The sequence below is a fragment of the Gavia stellata genome, chromosome 1 (assembly GCF_030936135.1).
Source record: "Gavia stellata isolate bGavSte3 chromosome 1, bGavSte3.hap2, whole genome shotgun sequence".
NCBI classification, from domain to species: domain Eukaryota; kingdom Metazoa; phylum Chordata; class Aves; order Gaviiformes; family Gaviidae; genus Gavia; species Gavia stellata.
The window spans coordinates 85,922,220-85,940,584 of NC_082594.1; the positions used below are offsets into that span (position 1 = coordinate 85,922,220).

The 18,365-nt window shown below is 44.7% G+C and overlaps 2 protein-coding genes across 3 annotated transcripts in view; one reads left to right on the forward strand and one right to left on the reverse strand.

Annotated features, from left to right (window-relative positions):
* The window catches only part of PPEF1 (protein phosphatase with EF-hand domain 1), a 45,105-nt gene extending 41,231 nt beyond the window's left edge, over positions 1-3,874 (forward strand). Inside the window, exons 13-16 of the mRNA XM_059816055.1 lie at positions 222-328; positions 1,297-1,460; positions 2,307-2,391; positions 2,866-3,874. Of these exons, the coding sequence (XP_059672038.1) occupies positions 222-328; positions 1,297-1,460; positions 2,307-2,391; positions 2,866-3,059 (550 nt within the window). The 3' untranslated portion in view covers positions 3,060-3,874. The remainder of the gene's footprint in view (positions 1-221; positions 329-1,296; positions 1,461-2,306; positions 2,392-2,865) is intronic.
* Positions 3,875-4,367: 493 nt separating this feature from the next.
* PHKA2 (phosphorylase kinase regulatory subunit alpha 2) overlaps positions 4,368-18,365 on the reverse strand; it is a 52,494-nt gene continuing 38,496 nt past the window's right edge. The window contains exons 28-32 of one of the 2 annotated variants that reach the window (XM_059816037.1): positions 15,153-15,200; positions 13,077-13,244; positions 11,453-11,506; positions 9,896-10,096; positions 4,368-9,374 (exon numbers count right to left, since the gene is read on the reverse strand). In XM_059816037.1, coding sequence (XP_059672020.1) covers positions 9,201-9,374; positions 9,896-10,096; positions 11,453-11,506; positions 13,077-13,244; positions 15,153-15,200 — 645 coding nt within the window. In that variant the 3' untranslated portion in view covers positions 4,368-9,200. The remainder of the gene's footprint in view (positions 9,375-9,895; positions 10,097-11,452; positions 11,507-13,076; positions 13,245-15,152; positions 15,201-18,365) is intronic. The other variant, XM_059816044.1, reaches the window with a different exon arrangement.

The window sequence follows — 18,365 nt, forward strand, 5'->3', positions numbered from 1 at the left end:
ACCTGCATAAACTCGATTATCTTGTAAGTTCAGCTTATTCTTATGGGGCTTTGTTTGTTTTGTTGGTTTGGGTTTTTTTTCCCCCCCAGTGTTGTCTTTTGATGACCCTAAACATACGACATGTTAAAGGAGATAAGAATTTGATAATGAATGTTGAAAAGCATAAAGTGCTAGAGGATTTAAATCCTTTAATCATCTGCTCTGCATTTTTTTCCTCCTAGGGTGGGTACAATTGAATCATCTGCCTTAAAGACCTTACGAGAAAAGATTTATGCTCACAGGTCTGAACTCACTAGTGCTTTTGCACAGTATGACCTCAACGGCACAGGTAACACTACCTCTCTGTCCAGTTGCCACCATGGGGAAAACAGCTTCCATGTGTGGGGGGGCAGAGGGGACAAACCCTAGGGAGAGGGGTCCTGCCTGCCAGTGTAAGGCTGGTGGGCAGCGTTGATCTTACGATCTTCCTGACCAGAGAGGAGAATAGATGTTAGCAGAAAACAACTTGAGGGGATGAAGCTTTAAGTAGATAGAAGAAAACAACTGAAGCACATGGGCAAATAAGTAAATGGTGTTTGTTGTTGGGCAGAGAGTTTGGGCAGGCAAACCCAGAAGCAAAAAAGTCACCACCATCACCTAGGAGTGTCTTCAGATGTCAGACAAAGAATTGGGGTCTCAGGTGAGGGGGAACTGGTCTCCTTCTGAGTCTGGGAGACATTTGAGTAAAGTTGACTGGCTATGCCATTAGGAGACACACACTCACCCATCAGCTGAAGAAAAATCAGTGGGAAGTTGATACATGAACCCTTTATGTAGGAGCAAGGAGTTAGTGATTTCTAGCACAAATACAACTTAGAACTTCTTCATGATGGCTTCTCACTTGACTGGATTGTCATCGATGCCCCTACAAGGGCAGTCAGTGATGGTACCGTTTCTTTGGCCACTGAACAACTATTTAACGTATTTCTGTCGTCTTGGTTTTCAGCGACATAGGTCTCTATAGTTGCAGCTCAGCTCAAATCTGAAGTACTCTTCATGGCATAATCTGTTTTTCTCAAAAGGTGTTAAAACATGCTGAATATCATAATAGCATCACAAAGTTGTTGAGGGCGGAAGGGACCTGTGGAAATGTCTAGTCCAACCCTGCTGCTCATTGTTATGAGGGTTTTTATCCCAGGGTTAGGAGAAAACGTTTATGTTTTGCAACTGGTCTTAAAAATGGCAGAAGGCATGCTAGCGACTGATTCATGCTGTGTCATGTACCGCTTGTAACCATGAACTGACCCCTTCTGGCAGGCAAGATTTCTGTCAATGACTGGGCTTCAGCGATGGAGTCTGTCCTACAGCTGGAACTGCCCTGGAGGATGCTGCGGTCTCAGTTAGCACAGATGAACCCAGATGGAGAAGTTGACTTCATGTCATGTTTTTACGATTTGAAAATAGGTCAACCTATAAAAGAGGTAAGGAGGAAAACGCCTCCTTGCAAATTTTGGAGGAACAGCTTTTGGTGCAACTTGAGGCAGAAGACAGTGGTTTGGCCAATCAGGTAGACATCTACAGCTGAACTAGTTGCTGAGCTTCCTTTTATAGTCACTGGAGGGAAATGAGCACTGCTGGGGTACAAATCATCATTCCCTGCTAAGATAGATGCTTAAAATAGGTTGGATGAGTCACATGCTAGAACTGCTTCTTGCTTTCCTTTGACTCTCAAGGGCGTTTAGATAACGTAGCTGGGGAGAGGTGACAAATCCTACCCAGCACAATCAACCCTCACTCTTTGAGATGAGCTTTTCAAATGTGCTCCAGAGCCAATTCAGGCACCTAGGCGAGGGAGTCACAGTTGTAGATGGACTTTCAGATGTTTAATGGTAGCTGAGGTCTCTTCTACAGAGTCCAGTTGTAACCAAGTGGCTGCATAGTGCTTTGGTATTTAGCTGTCTCCCATCATTTTTCTGAACAGCAGGATCCATTCACATATGTACAGTGAAAGCTTTGTATGAGTGCATGGCGTACAGCATCGTCCCTCGATTATCTGTATTTCCACAAATAATTACTGAAGGTAGGAGGTGTGAAGGGCTCCTTCCCCCCCCCCCCCGCCCCACCATCTGACAGTAACAGGTTTTAGCTGATTATTCCTCAGGGCAAGACACAAAGTACCATTCCAAGGAACTCAAGCATAAGGATTTTTTTTTAAACATTTGCAAAGTTAAACTGGTAACATAGATTTGTGTACGGTACATATTCTGTTGGTTAGACTAACTCAAACCAAGGTCTGAATGGATTCCTGTATGGCATTTCAAAACCAGGTTCAGCCAGCTTTGGTGGAAACACTGTGCAGATACAGGAAAGATCTGGAGATCATCTTTAACGTCATTGACAAAGATCACTCAGGTAAGTCTAGGTAACTTCACTGTACCAGCTCTAGGAAGCCTATACTAGTTATCTTTCCCCACTGTGTTTCCTCCTTAAGGCTTCTAAATATAGAGGAACCAGAGGTGATGTCATTTTTTCAGTTTAGTGAAGCCTAATTTAAGCAGTCAGGCTGTAACCATATAAGGGACAGTGTGCAGAGCCTAACTTGAGAAAGAACTCTCATATCTCATCTCCAGTACTGGCTTCATGCTTTTGGGGGCTTTTTCTCCCTTCCACTCTCACTATTTATTGCTTTCTCAAGTTCACTGTTGAAAGCATTAGATCATTAACTGAAGTAAAAAAAATGGACTTCAGTGATGAAACCACAAAACACACCCAAGCCACAGTAGGCAGGTAACTTTCTTGCAGTGAAGGTGTATGCATGCATGCATGTGTGTATGTAGAAAGGGGAAACAGCACTGGAAAAAACAATCTGTTCTCTGTCTTCTCTAGGTCTGATTTCTCTTGAGGAGTTTGGCCAGACATGGAAACTCTTCACTTCTCACCTGGGCATCGATGTACGTGATGAATCCCTTGACAAGTTAGTCCTCAGCATAGACTATAACAAAGATGGCCATATTGACTTCAGTGAATTTTTAGAGGCCTTTCACGTGGTTCATAGACTAGAGAAAAAGGCAAACACATGAAAAGGCAGAACTGCTGTGGGCTGTCTTGGAAGCTTACCTTCCTGTCACTAGTCATAAGCAGTCTGGGAAACAAAGTTCCAGACTGACAAACAATAAATGGGCTGCTCGATATGGTAAGCGTTGCGGTCACTGTGTAAGCCTTTCTTTAGTTCTTAGTATTTGTATACCTACCAGTAATGAGACAGAAGAGATGAAAACCCACTACTTACAGTATTACCAGGTCTCTGCCACATCACTACCTTACAATTTATCCTCCCCCCTTGGTGGCATCTCCCCCATCAACCTAATCTGTGAGTACTGCCAAGGTGGCACCTACGACCCCATGGGAAGAGAAACTTTGGTATGTGTCTTTCAGCAGACCTTAGCGACAGCTGAGAAATAGTATTGATGGCCACAAGGCACATATCAGATTCTCCTCAGGGATGTAATAGGCATGACAGAGGCCTGCTGTGGACTATCCATCCCAGGAGAGAAAATAGGGAAGAACCACCATCTAGTTAAAAGAGGTAGTTCTGCATTTAATCTTGCTCTTTGCATGATGCAGTGAAATTAAAGCATTCCAGGTCACTATATCCTCCTTGAGGTTTACAGACACAACTTAAAGGATCTCAGTTGAAAGACATTTACGCTTGCACTAGACTTCCTCTTGCCACTGCTTACTTTTCCCTACATTTGTTGGGGTTTGGAGCTAATAAACAGTCATAACTCATCACCTTAATGCTAAATCCATAGCATGTTAATGTATCATACGATAGACAACAAAATAAAGCTTTAGCTTTCAGAGTAGTGTGTAAGCATGGTGTCTTTTTGCCTGTATTTTGGTATCCTATACATAGAGCGTACAACATGCTTTTCCTGAAGACTAACTGGACTTCTTTAAAACAAAGAGATGAGTAAGAACACAAAAGTAGAAAAATTTTGATACTAGCGAACCTAAATATTCTTGCATACAGTTAAGCATAAATTCTTTACGAAGTAAACTGAGAAATTCTGAAACCAAGTTTTTGGAACACAGCAAGATGGAAGAGTCCAGTGCCCTGGGCCTCCCCCAACCTGCAAGCCAATGTTCCCATTCCTGCAAGTACTGCCCCGTCCGCACCTGTAGGGGAGAGTAGGGCGATCTGGACCTAATTCTCTTGCCTACTGCACTCTGAATGCAACACACTGATACCAAGTGAAGTGCAGCCACAGCTTTTTGAAAACAGTATTCCCTAATTCAGCCATACAATGTGCACAAAGTGCTTTTTGGGTAGCAAAATGTTCCAGCCTAGCCCATCTTTAAATTTTAATAGCGAAAGATAAGCTAAGTAAAGTAGCTAGTTTTTATTTAATAACACTGTTGAAAGTACAAAAAAAAGCATCCTTCCCAATTTATCATCACAGAATGTAATAGCAGCCCAAGCTTAAGATTTAAGAAGGACTGCAGTACCATATTTTCTACAATTAAATACAAAGTACTTTTCCAGAAGTATTCTGTAACTTGACAGATGAATGAACAAACATGCACACACTTATTTCTATTGCCTAGGGCAGGGGGAAAGAAAAATCTTTTAATAGTGCAAACAAAATTTACAGTATAATTTTAATGGCATTGGTAATAGTGAATGTCTATTTTTAGCATGCGTTTATTCTGATCTATGGACTATGAGGATCGGTCTCACCTTATTCTAGTGGAGTGAACAAAAAGGCTCCACCTAAGATGGACAAACCCCACGGTGTGTGGTGGGATCTTGCTTCCCACCATTGTTTTCCTTGCTGTGGGCGTGAAGTGACAAGGTGGAATGGGACAGTGCAGCTCTGGAGTCCTCCTTTGCTACCCTCACCCTCCCATCACCACCATCCCTCCCAGAAGAGAGGACAAAGCTAGGGTGCGCAACAAGTCCTGGGAGCTCAGAAACATGGCTGACAGCCTCCAGCTTCGATGTTCCCCTCTAACAACATGCTCCTCAAGCTACCCTAGCACGAAGTTGAAGGATGCTCGCCTTGAAGGATCACTTCATGAGAGGGGATGTAAAGGTAAGGTCGCAAGGCCGTGCTTCACGCAGTAGGCAGTGAGAAGAGGCTTTCAGGGATGCAGTACTGAAGTGTGAGAGCAGCTGAGTCATCGAGGCAAAAAAGAAAACAACCTGGCCTGTCAGCTGCTAGCGGCACACAAGAGCCCTTTACCCCTCACAGAAGACGGGGGGTGGCGGGGGGGGAGGTAACTGTGAAACTTCTAATGCCAGGAATAAAAGCCACTCGAGAATAAAACTGAGAGTGGGAGAGAGCCCAGCTACTTGTACTTAAACCCAAACTGTTTCAGCTGAAGCTCTTCTTCCATAAGCCCGACTCCCGATCTTTCTTTTTTATCCCACAATTTTATGCAGTGGCTACTTAATATTACAGCTGTGAGCGGTCCTTTGAGCAGGGACTGAACCTGTCTGCAGCTGCGTGCCCAGGCTCTTGCCCTACAGGAACAGCCAGTCTTTACACCACTGGTGGTATCTCCCACTTTCAGGGCAACTCTGCTCCTACGTCTGGACTGCACCAGAAAGTGCCCGATGTTGGACCTGGACTGACCCAAGCTCCCACTTCACTCAAGCCCCTGGCTGCTGCTGGAGGGGTGACACAGTCCCGCCGTGCCCCGTGCCCGCAGGGGTGCAGCCCAGGGGTTTCGCTACCCACCACAGAAAGTAACCACCCCTTTTTAGGACTGCTAGGGACTGTGCAGCTCACCTTCACCTCCCAGGAACAAGCAGGGCTCTTTCCCTGAGCAAGGAGACCACCATTAGCACGACAGAAACCAGACAAACTTCATACACCAACCACTACCTTTTCACATATACTTGTAGGAGCAGCAGCAAAGGGGGATTAATATTAATGCCGCTTTTCATCTGTCTAGTTTGACAAACTCGTGTCATTCGCACAGCAGCAGGGAGAAGGAAACAGCCATGAGGCAGCCCGCAGGGAGGGCGCTGGCCTGGAGGAGCTGGGTTGGGGCCAGCATGTGGTATGTGCTCCAAGCTGGACACAGCTAATTAGTCTGGCTAGTACCCTGACCAGTCCCATTTTCTGCTTGCAGGCATGCCTGGCTGCCCCCCCGAGCCGTGTAGGTGCTTCTGTCCCCACAGCTGCAAACTACTTACAGCAGCAGTGCCCATCAGACTGGAAAGACCAGGTCTCAGGTGGGTCTATTTTAATTCATTAATGCTCTTGTTTCTGAGGCACAGCCTGTGTCTGTTTACCTTTGCCTTCTTCTATAAATGAGCTTCCAGGGACTTGAAGTTGGCCGTGTCATCCTCTGCTGGCTCCCCTGGGAAGCCCGGCAGCCAAGTCGAGCCTCTGCCAGTTAGCTCAGCCCTGCACAAACTGCAAAGTCGGCATGTATGTTAACTGGGAGCATGCCCTCACCACCACCAATGCTAGCTCTGATTTGCACCAGCTTAACAAACACACACACGTGGGTAGATCCTCAGCAAAGCAGGGGTCCTATATAAACCCTGATTTGCTTAATTAGGTTTGCACTAAAACACAACTCCCCAGCTGAAACGGTTCTTCAGTCTGAGTAGTAAGGCAGCAGGAAATTGCAGCTGTGCCCGACCAGGAGGCAACACACATATCCCTTCCATTGGCCTTGTGTTTTGGAATCCCACCCTTCACCAACAGCTACCTAAACTCTTCAAATTATCACATAAATACTTTCCAAGTGCCTGCACTCCATGTGATAATGCATCAGGATGATCATAAATACACCAAAACATAGGTCATACTATGAATTTCAAATTAAAGATACCAATGATACTCCCATTAAAAAAAAAAGTGTTAAGGGGTGTCCAGGTATGTTTGGCCATAGGCTCGATTGCTTTAGACTTCAATGCAGCTGCATGTAAAACCAATTACATCACCCTTCTTGCTTCAGAAAACAAGATCACACTGTAGGTAAAATAAATAAATTAAGAGTCTGAGGGAAAATCATCTCGCATCTCTCGCAATCTAGGATTCAACAAGAAAAGCAAAAATAACTGCTACTACTGACTTTTCGTATGATACCGGCTAGAACAAGAAACCATCACACAGGCTCTTGTTTGCTCACGCTCTGCACTGTCACATCGTCTGCTTAAACTAGACAAAGGATTTTACTTTCATTTACTCGGAAACAAGCTAAATGATCTCTCACAACACATACGAAAAGGAAAAAAAAAACCAAGCCAACTCCATAATGAAGGCAAAAACCTACAAAACAGACACCATGCCAATCAAATGACTTCCACATCCAAGTGCTAATTGTACCTGACCTGCACCTTTATACTAGCCCCTCAACAGGCCCAGTTTTCATGGTGGTTAACACAGTATGTGCCTCTCTCAGAGCATCTGCCAAACTCTACTCATCTCTTCAAAAACATGACATCACGTCCTAAGGCCTCCCACACCTTCACTCTCTTGAGCCAGTGTCCAGACATTACAGCAGCAACAACTCCGTAGAGGGACAGCAGGCGGGGTGACATGGCCATCGGGAGCTTAGCCTCCCCGGGACCATGGGTGCTCGCAACTGGCAAGTGAGACAAGGGTTTCATTCCCTCCTTTCATCAAGGCATTTCAGATACCTGTGTAAAACTGGAACCAAAAACCTCGTTCTTAAAAGCACCATGTACTATTGTTACCAAAAAAAAAGTTTTCAAATCCTGTAAAAATGGCATAGTTACATTTTGAAAGAGTGAAGGGGGATCTCACAGAAATATGCTTATCATCAGGCTTGTCAGCACAGAAAATACTTACTTTTTAGAAGCCATATCTGCTCTTTCCCCTCTACCTGGCAAGACAGAATCACTCTGATCCTCTCTGCTCGCATGGCAGCAATGCCAGCACACCTCCATGCTGCTGAGGGAGCCCATGGCCACAGGAGAGGCTAAAGCTACAGCCACTTTCCTAAGCTGTCAGCCAGATGCGTGCTGGCCGGTGGCAAAACCAGTGGCACCGGCACAAGGAAAACCGCAGCCGATGCCTGGAATAAAGCAGGGGTTTCCCCTCCAGAGGCAGCCTACCTGTGTTTTCACTTTAAATGGCCAGGGAGCCATTTCCCTGCGGGACACACCTATTCTTGCAGCAGCTTAGAGCAGAAGCTGGTTTCCAGTGGACAGATTCAAGGTGCCGGCACTAACCTGGAAGCTGTCTGAAGGGAGACTTCAGGCTGCCTATCCCTAACTACACGTGACAAGTGCAACTTCAAATTAAAATTTAAAAAAAGGAAAAGGAAGAAAAACACAAGAGAAACATCAAAGCCTTCCATAAACTCACACTGCACTGGAATGGTGGCAATTATGCCATTCTTAACTCTGAGGCTATTTGCAAGGGAAAGGATCAGGAGACTTGGAAAGGGTGCTCAAGTGGAAGAGGTTTATCTCGCTCCATTCAGAGGAAAGGATTACAGGCATAAAACTGTCTGTCACCTTGGAGAAGCTGGAGTCATGAGATTTTGCCTCCAAAGCCTTGGGGGTGCACGGAAGGAAGCTATTTTGTTCAGATTAAAGACAGATGCAGCTTCCCGAGAGAGCCTATCCTCTCAAATTAGTGGATATTGTAAGACATTTGTCTCTACTGGCGTGAGCCCTGCACTGACTAGGTGCAAATGAGATGAGAATCAGGATAAATGTGTATTAGAAATATCACCTGGTTATTTCAAGTTATTCCTATTCCTCTAATTTACATTTCCCTGGATGTTTCACACTGTGCATCAGTGATTCACAATGATGTGCATTTACACACAGCAGGAGAAAAATTAATGAATTCCACCACTTCCCTTATTTGGGAGACTTTATGCCTGAGATACAGCTCCCTCGTTTTATTGTGCCTTTTGATCGCCACAGAGTAATCTGTTCTCCCCTTGGCAGAACTGTGTAATTCTTGCTAATTTAATATGAATTACATTTATGCACTTTTGGCAGAGTAAGCCTCAGTATTTGTTATTTCTTGCACATTCTCTTAAAACCAGGCCAAATTCCACGTACCTGTCCCCCGCAGGTAGGCAGGCACGCAGCATGATGACTAGTGTAAAACGCTGAGGTAGTGCACGGCACACATACATGCAGCAACTAAACAACAGGTTCATGACAGGGAAATGGGGAGAAAGAGCTTCTGAGCCTTCCCTCCCGCATGAGGCATCGCTTATTGCATAGCACAGCCTGTGCTAGGCAGGAAATCATGTAAATAAATAATTATGGCTTTTGTTAGGTATGTCATGGTGCCATAGGCCCCACTTGGAGCACTGTCATAAAAAAAGTGGCAAATTCCTGTGGCTACGTCTTTCTCCAAGATACTACCAGTAGCTCCAAATGATTTCTGAAAAGACACAAGCAAAGAAGTAGGGAACGTTAGGTGTGCATGCTTATTCCTTGGAAAAAACCTGCCACATTATGATTTTGCATTTGTGCTGAATACCAAAAGCAATTTTCCTTTCCCTCATGAAAATCTTAATTAGGATTATTATAGGACCCACATGACTTAGTTGGATCAGTGTAAATAAGTGAGGAACATACAACTTCACAGATTTTTGTCCTTTGGGGTGGGGAGGTGGGATTACTCAAATACTGGTAATGCTAATGTCTTGGTAAAGCAAAACTTCACTTCAATCTACCCACTTACTTCAGAGCTTGTTGGCCACTACAATTTTATTCCCTTTAAATCTCCCACAATTCTTAAATTAGTTTTCCAAATATATTTCCAGAAAATACTTAAGTGATTTGCTCTGTCTTTGTAGGGGAAAAAATAAGGATAAGATCAAGTTCATCACACATATTAAAAAAGGTGCAGGGGACAATTTTCAAATGTGGAGGCTTCCCACCATTGCCCTTTGAACTCACCAGCTCCTGCAGAAAGAGGTCATTGGCCATGTGCACGATTCGATCTACGTGGATGATGCCCCCGATGCTGTTCACCTCGATGTCAGAAAGGAACGTGAGAACAAGAATAGCTTCCACCAAGAGCTGCCTGTACTCAGGCTGGGGTACGTGGTTCAGCACCGACTCTACGTGCACAGCAAACTTGATTTCGCACGGGGTCATCTGGCAAGTTTGAGTGAAAATGGAAAGAAAAACTGACAAATCCAAAAGACTAGTTCCCCACATCCTGCAAGCACTTAAACATATGCTCCTCTCTGCACATGGGGGTAGACTGAAGCGAACAAAATGTTTGTGCGGCTTTAGCACTTACAGAAACTTTTTGTGTCACTAGGCCCTGATCCTGCAAACAGTTATGCAACTTCCAGAAGAATGCTCCAGCCTCGCAACCCATTACACACACACATTTTAGTTACATACAGGACTGCTGATACTTAGCTGGCAAATTAACTCTTTGCTCTTCATGCTGCGGTCTCATGCACTCTCCCTTGTAAGTATCTTTCTGTCATCGCAGGTTAGTTGCAAAGCCAAAATTACTGTTGAGTTTTAAAAATAACCACCTGCACAGAAATACTTTTCCACACAGAGATACAGCTATATTGTTTGTAGAGCAGCCTAATTTGCACTGGCATAGCTCTATGGATGTTATGTGAAAGGCAGCAGCCTTAGGAGGTTTGTGCTTACTTCATTTGATTCCTTTAAACAGCAAAATTAGATACTGTCTAGGTCTGACAGGCTAAAAATATAAGCCTATTTATCTACACAAAAGGAATAAATAAAACTCTCCATTCTGCAAAAAAAGGTTTAAATTTGGCAGAAAATTCCAGCTCCTCTCTTCAACTGTTACCACTGTTCCTCAGAAGGAAGCCAGAGACAAATCTGAGGGAACCAGACAGGAAAACAGTCTCAGGCACACAAGCACCTCTCTTGCGCTGATGGATTACTGTTCACAAGAGTTTGTTTTATAGATGTGAATTCAAAACTTGCCAGAGCACCTCAGACAGAGTGGCAATCCAACTAAGGAAAAAACATGTAAGGAAAGGTTATGTATTTGAAGAGTCAAAACTTTGGTTAGAAACAATCATCCTTAATTGTTATTTACTTTTGAGACTGTGATGCCAAAATACACTGGCTGCTGTTGCAGCATATTAAAAAAAAAAGCGGCAAGCAATGTGCCTGCTTTATGTCAACAAGGCTGCGCTTTCACCTCACCCTGCCTGAAGGACTGCCATCAACCACCCTCTTTCAAGCACTGCTCCATGTCAGTTCATGGGGTCAGCGAAGGTGTGCAGAGCGCAGACTCAGCAAAGGGGAAAAGCTGCCACAAACCCGTTCCCAGGCCTGCCTGGCAGGAGCTCATCCACAGAGCCCTGGGGAAGCTGGCAGAAGTGCTGGAAAGAAGGTCCAGATCTTCTAACTTTCTTAAAACCAAGGATCTGCAACAGCAGCCCCACTGCATCTTACACTGTCAAACCAAATATTCAGTCATGGGGCTTGAAAATCATTGGCATTTTACTATACCTCTCTGGTGGTTGAAGAAGGAAGGACATACCCATCAATGGACAGACCATGGCACTGAAACAACAACATTTTGACAATGAACAGAAATTACAGTCCTTGCAAGTAAATCTGAGTGTTCTCTGATACCAGCCACTATGTAACAACCCTCAGTTAAAAAAACCCCACAAAAATCTACAAAAAACACCCAACAACAACAAAACCTGTTAAAATATTATTTCTCCTTTGCTGAAGAATTTATTATGTAACCTAACAAACGTTAGAAATAGCCTGACATGACACGTAGAGAGCGTGCTGTGTTCCAGTCCAGCTACTGAAGGAAAGTACATAGACAGCCACTCCAGCAAGAGGCACACAAAGGAGGAAAACAAATCAATGAGAACATTCTGTGGAAAGAATGTAGAAATAAAAGATAATGCAAAAGCACGACAACAGACCACAAAAGTGAGAACCTTTATTTTTCATTTTCTCTAAAACATTTACTTAAGTGTTTCAGATCCAGGGCACCACAACTCAAGGATGTCAGTGTGTTGTGGTGCTTGGACACGGGCCACGAACAGTGGGGAAGACGTGGTGTTAGAAATAGAAAGTGGTATACAAGAATGACAAAACCTAAATGGTGAGAAGGCAGGCTAAGGAATGACACATCTAAGTATCTGAGGTGCAAAAACGCACCAAGAAGAGAGAGCTTTTATGAATAGTCCAAAGAGGGTTTTAAGAATGAAATACTGAAGACAACTTAAATAAGCACAATTGATTTTAATAGCCAGAAAACCATTCCAATACTCCCAGCTATTACGTTACGTCAGGACAGAAGTGATGCTCACTCTACTGAAAGATCCCATTAGTAAATAGCCACGAGGTCATATATGACTCATTTTGGCTGACATCAACTCTAACAGCTTCAGCATAAGTGATTTTAGAAGCACAACCAAAATCAACCTGAGCTGGTGATGCACATTTTTCCCTACTGTGTAGGCATGAACAGCTCAGTACTGCAAGGTGCCGAATGCTGGCTTTCATCCAGCAAAGCAGAACAGGTGCATAGTCACTTTGAAATGAGTAAAAATTTGTAATTCCCCTCTCCTCCTTCCTGGAGAGCTGCTTCAACACATTTCCATACCCCTGATCTCCAAGGTGCTGGTAAGAACTTAATTTTCACTTAAAAACAAACAAAAAAATGTTAAGAACACCATAAAGCTCAGAAGACCCAGCAAGAGATCTCAAGATGTTTTGGAAGAGTCAGTGAAGTTTCCTACTTCATTCCTCATAGCCTGTCTGAACTGGAGCACACAAACTGCACTGCATTGTAGTGTCCCTCAGCAGCACTGACCACAATTTGCATTCCGCCATGGGTGATGCAAAACAGACAGTAGTGGAACAGAATCATTCAGCTGAAAGTCAGCGCCAATGGTTTCAGAGAAAAATACACTTTCAAACAAACACGTGAACTTGTGTTAATGGTTTTATGTTCAAGAGACACACTCCTACTAATGACTCTAGTTTCCACTGGTATTCCAGCTGAAGACCAACTTCAATGTCTGGCAACAAGCTGCCTCTGGACCACCACCTCCCCAAGTTACCGTACAACTTGCTTGCTTCCTGCCCTCCACAGCTGTCAACCTACCTTCTGAAGGATTTTCCACACTTTCTCATAAAAGCCAACAGGAACTCTGTTAATAGCACCATCAAGCCTCCTTCTGCGCAGCCACTGCCCTTTTCGGTCACCCCAGCTCGTGTCTCCATTGGAGCCAGTAGGAGAAGTGCTAGTGGGAGACGATGGAGTACTGCCCCTCTGTAAGAAACAATAAAGCCTTGGTTAGTTGCTTTCTACCACCCCAAGTGCTACTCCTGGTGAATATATCATTCTGTTACAATGCTACCTCAGAACCAGGGAAAAAATACAGGCCATGATGTCATACAAGATGATAGAGCAGGTTTGGTCCCTTTCTCTCCCCTTCAAAACAAGTTTCACTTCTCCAGTACTTCAATCATTTCTCAACAAAACAGGCAAGCAGTTCAACAAGGCATAACCCAGTAAACTTCACTACTTGGTTCAACACAAGGCATGACTATTTTAACAAGCTTGAGTTGGCTGCCAGGGCAGCGTCACTGGTGTGCAAGATGATGGGATTTGCAGGTAGGTCTGACTCAGACTTCAGGCTCAGTATCATAAGAGAACCAAAGGGTCCATGAGTCCAGCAAGAGAGGTCCTCCATGCAAAAAGCTCCATTAAAGTAAGTAGATTAAAAATTGACTTCATGTAATCATCGTGCCTGCCTCTCTGTATCAGTCTTGTTTCCTTTATTGTCACTATTGCTCTATTATTTTACTCTACCAGACTTGGAGACTAAATTAGGCAGCAAATCATCTTCAAAGTTGCGGCACTACCACCAAATTCTTGTTCCCATTTCCACACATGCAGTCTGCCTACTCTTTGCACTCCCAGAGACCATGCTCTTCTGTTTCCTCGTTCCTTTTTCACACCTGTTACTTTCAGCCCAGAAAGGACTTCACTGACAGCCCCAACTCAAATCCCATCATCTCTGAGTAAGGAACTGCCTGAGCAAAGTACTGGGGAAGGTGGGAAATAAGAACGAAAACTGCACATTTGCAAAGGATGGCCTCACTGACTCTACAGAGCCAAGCTCTGCAAAAAGACCAGAAAATGCAAACAAAGTCCGTATTCACTCCTGTTAGTGTCAGTGAGGCATAGGTGGTGTTCCCTTGATGGCTTGATGCATGCTATTCCTTTCCACAGCACATTGAGACAGACAGAACTTCCTCCACCCTGTTGAGCAGATCTAGGGGATGCAAGAGGTCAGCAAGAGAGTGGGTGCCAAAGTAGACAAATCCATCTGCATACAATAATTATTCTGCCTACTCAGCTGGTTCAGAGAATCAAAGATCTAACTGAACAATTCTGTGCACTTGAATCAAACACATAGTTGAAGCCTGCCTTTCTGCACTGGTATGTGGGAATAGAGAGGCAACAACAACCTGGCAGTTGTCAGGCCAGGCCACAGGGCTAGTGGTGCTCTGCAGTTGTGTATTTAGGACACTTGGGAGGTGTGCCATCGACAACAAGCGTGCAGACGCAGAGAACCACAAATCAAAACCACCACTTTAAAGTGCACATGTAGCTGCAAGCTTTCTGTCTCTTCATGACAGATATGGAGCCTCAGACTTACTTCAAATTGTTGAGGTTTCTGTTGGTAAAATATTTAAACAATTATCATCCTTCTTAATAGCGACAGCTTAAGAAGAGCTACAGTTCTCTGCCTTGAAAGAAGATGATTGCCTGAGGAGATACCCATGCCCATAAAACCCCTGTCTCAGCAACCTGAAGCTGGTCTGGGTTCATTAATGTCCACCGACTGCCAGCATTTCTCAACACTACATTACTTTTAAATACTGATGACACCTGTAACATAATCCACCAAGTAGCTAAATCTGCTATAGTGCTTTATCTGCTACAACTGCTTAAGCTTCAGAAGAACTAAGTGGATCTAAATGCAAGACTCAATTTCTATTAAAAGATTGCTAATGAGAATTGGTTCCCAATGAAGATGAACAAAACAAAGAGGTAGGGTTTGAAAAGAAGTTTTTATGCAGGAGAAGCCACAGGAGGTGTCTAGAGCTAAGACCCTTGCACACACATGCAGGGTGAAGAGCAGGTGCAGAGCTGCAGATGGTGTTTTACCGTGGAAGTGAACATGATGCTGGACACGGAGTGGCCCTCATGAAAGAACTACAAAACAAAAACAGACACAAAGACATCAGACAGACAGCCACGACAGAACAGGACGCAAACAAGGTTAAGTAACCCATCCATGCAAAGACAAGAAACATGGAACAAGCTCAGGTACTCAGGGGAAAACTGTGACAGCCCCTGGACTCTTGCAGTGCTGCACTTCAGCTGACTTCGTGGCAGCTGCTGCTCATTCCCAGGGTCACCACAAGGCAGACCCCGTGGTGCCAGGAGCCTCCTTGGTTGTGCTGCAGCCACAAGCTTCTCATGCCATCCACTGAGCTCCAAGCATGGCTGACACAAACTGCCACAGTTTAAGATGCATGCAAAAGCTTCCCTGTGACTCAGGGCTGGGAAAAAACCCCCATGTTCCCCACTTCCATTTCCCATCTGTAGCAATGTCAGCAGCTTCTCTTTGCAAAAGGTGGTCATCTTGCTGTAAAAAGTCTGCGGGCTACCAACTGGGCAAGCAGCACTAAACAAACAGCTGCAAGGCAAAATTTTCGCCGAAATGTGGATGTACCACCTCAGAGTTACAGTGCTTTTCTCTAGCTGTCCACCCCAAGCCATGCCTCCTAAGTAAGTGTTAGTGATTCAGACGCAGGCAAAGGCTTGATGTTCAGACTCCAGAAACAATGGCAGCAAATGAAAGAGCTGTAGTTGCTCAACACCTGAGCTCTGGTGCAGAGATGTTAGTGCAAGTACTTGAAATGTTCCTTGTAACACAAATTTGATCCCCACCCCTGCCAAAATGACATTAAATTAGTATCTAGTGAATTATTCAGAGAATGCAGTGAGATGCAGCAGGAAGCAGCATGAATGGAAAGGTGGGGCAAACAAAAATAAAACCAGTCAAGTCCTCCTCTGTGCAAAATACCAGGTTTCCATGTAATGCAAAAGCAATGCAGGAAACACCTTTCCAACATCAATAAAAGTCCAAGAGTTTCAGCTCAGGCCCACCTCTGTATTTAAAACAAAATAATGCTGCCACCTAGTGCCTAGTCCCCCTTCCTTCCTGGAAAGGCCCTGAAGTCAGACACCCGCTATACGATTGCAAGCCCTGCTAAGACTGAACGAACCCCCAAAGTCACTTCAGGGCCGGTGGAAAGCAGGTAGCAGCACCTTCACAGCCACAGCTGTACCACGAGGCTTCGCCACGACCATGCTCAGGCAGTGTTATGGCTCAAACATGGCGACCAGGTCTCGTGAGATGGATACCATGCGTTTCACAGGTGCCTTTGCTTCCCTGCCTGACTGTGTCCTGTGAAGAATCACTAACTGAACTTTGTCACCATCAAATGCTCCATGTCAAGACCATGGAGAAATGCCACTCCTTTCTTAGCGAGCAAATCTGTTTCATACAATCAAAGGAAAACATCACATGCATCCTCAGAAACTTACAGAAACAGCCTCAGATTAAATGAATCAGGCTTGGCAAGCTCTCAGAAGAGAGGGTCTTTTAAAAATGTATTTCTAATATAGAATCACAGCATGGCTTGGGTTGGAAGGGACCTTTACAGATCATCTAGTCCAACCCCCCTGCCATAGGCATGGACATCTTTCACTAGATCAGGTTGCTCAAAGCCCAGTCCAGCCTGACCTTGATGGGGCATCCACAACTTCACTAGGCAACCTGTTCCAGTGGCTCACCACCCTCTTCGTAAAGAATTTCTTCCTTATGTCCAACCCAGAACTACCCTCTTTCTTTAATATCTTATCAATGACCTGGTCGAGGGCATCGAGTGCTCCCTCAGCAAGTTTGCAGATGACACCAAGTTGGGCGGGTGTGTTGATCTGCTTGAGGGTAGGAAGGCTCTGCAGAGGGATCCGGACAGGCTGGATCGATGCGCCCAGGCCAACTGTATGAGGTTCAACAAGGCCAAGTGCCGAGTCCTACACCTGGGTCACAACAACCCCATGCAACACTACAGGCTTGGGGAAGAGTGGCTGGAAAGCTGCCCCGCAGAAAAGGACCTGGGAGTGTTGATTGACAGCCAGCTGAATATGAGTCAGCAGTGTGCCCAGGTGGCCAAGAAGGCCAACAACATCCTGGCCTGTATCAGAAACAGTGTGGCCAGCAGGGCGAGGGAAGTGATTGTCCACCTATACTCGGCACTGGTGAGGCTGCACCTTGAATCCTGTGTTCAGTGTTGGGCCCCTCACTACAAGACAGACATTGAGGTGCTGGAGCGTGTCCAGAGAAGAGCGACGAAGCTGGTGAGGGGTCTGGAGCACAAGTCTTATGAGGAGCGGCTGAGGGAACTGGGGTTATTTAGCCTGGAGAAGAGGAGGCTGAGGGGAGACCTTATTGCTCCCTGAAAGGAGGTTGCAGAGGGGTGGGTGCTGGTCTCTTCTCCCAAGTGACAAGTGATAGGACAAGAGGAAATGGCCTCAAGTTGCATCAGGGGAGGTTTAGATTGGATATTAGGAAAAATTTCTTCACTGAAGGTGTTGTCAGACACTGGAACAGGCTGCCCAGGGAGGTGGTTTAGTCACCATCCCTGGAGGTTTTCAAAAGACTTGTGGATGAGGCGCTTAGGGACATGGTTTAGTGGTGGACTTGGCAGTGTTAGGTTAATGGTTGGACTTGATGATCTTAAAAGTCTTTTCCAACCTAAACGATTCTATGATTCTTTCGCTTTAAGTCCATTGCCCCTTATCCTGTCATAACAGGCTTTGGCAAAAAGTCTCTCTCCACCTTTCTTATGAGCTGCCTTTGTATACTGAAAGACCTCAATAAGGCCTCCCTGGAGCCTTCTCTTTTCCAGGCTGAACAACCCAGGCTGAACAATGTGATGTTATTCATTCTTATAAATGTACTTTACTTGATCACTACCCTCCTATTTACCTAGAGCAAAAGAAAATTACTAATAGAGACATAAAAAAGATAAATCAAAACCACTCATAACAAAACAATCAGTCACATTCATCCAGAATATTTTGGAGGTATTTTCCATTCCTGAAGAAACAAAACAGGAAGAAAACAAACCAAGATTTCTTTTCCAAGTGTATCTTTTCCAAAAGGCACATGGACCACATTAGCAACTTGTGCAGAGTATAAAAATGAATACTGCATGAAAGCTTCACTTTGTACATCTGACCTTTCCTTAGCTAAAGATGATTAAAGAGCTGTTTTAAAGTTGGTGCCATGAACACATTAGAGTT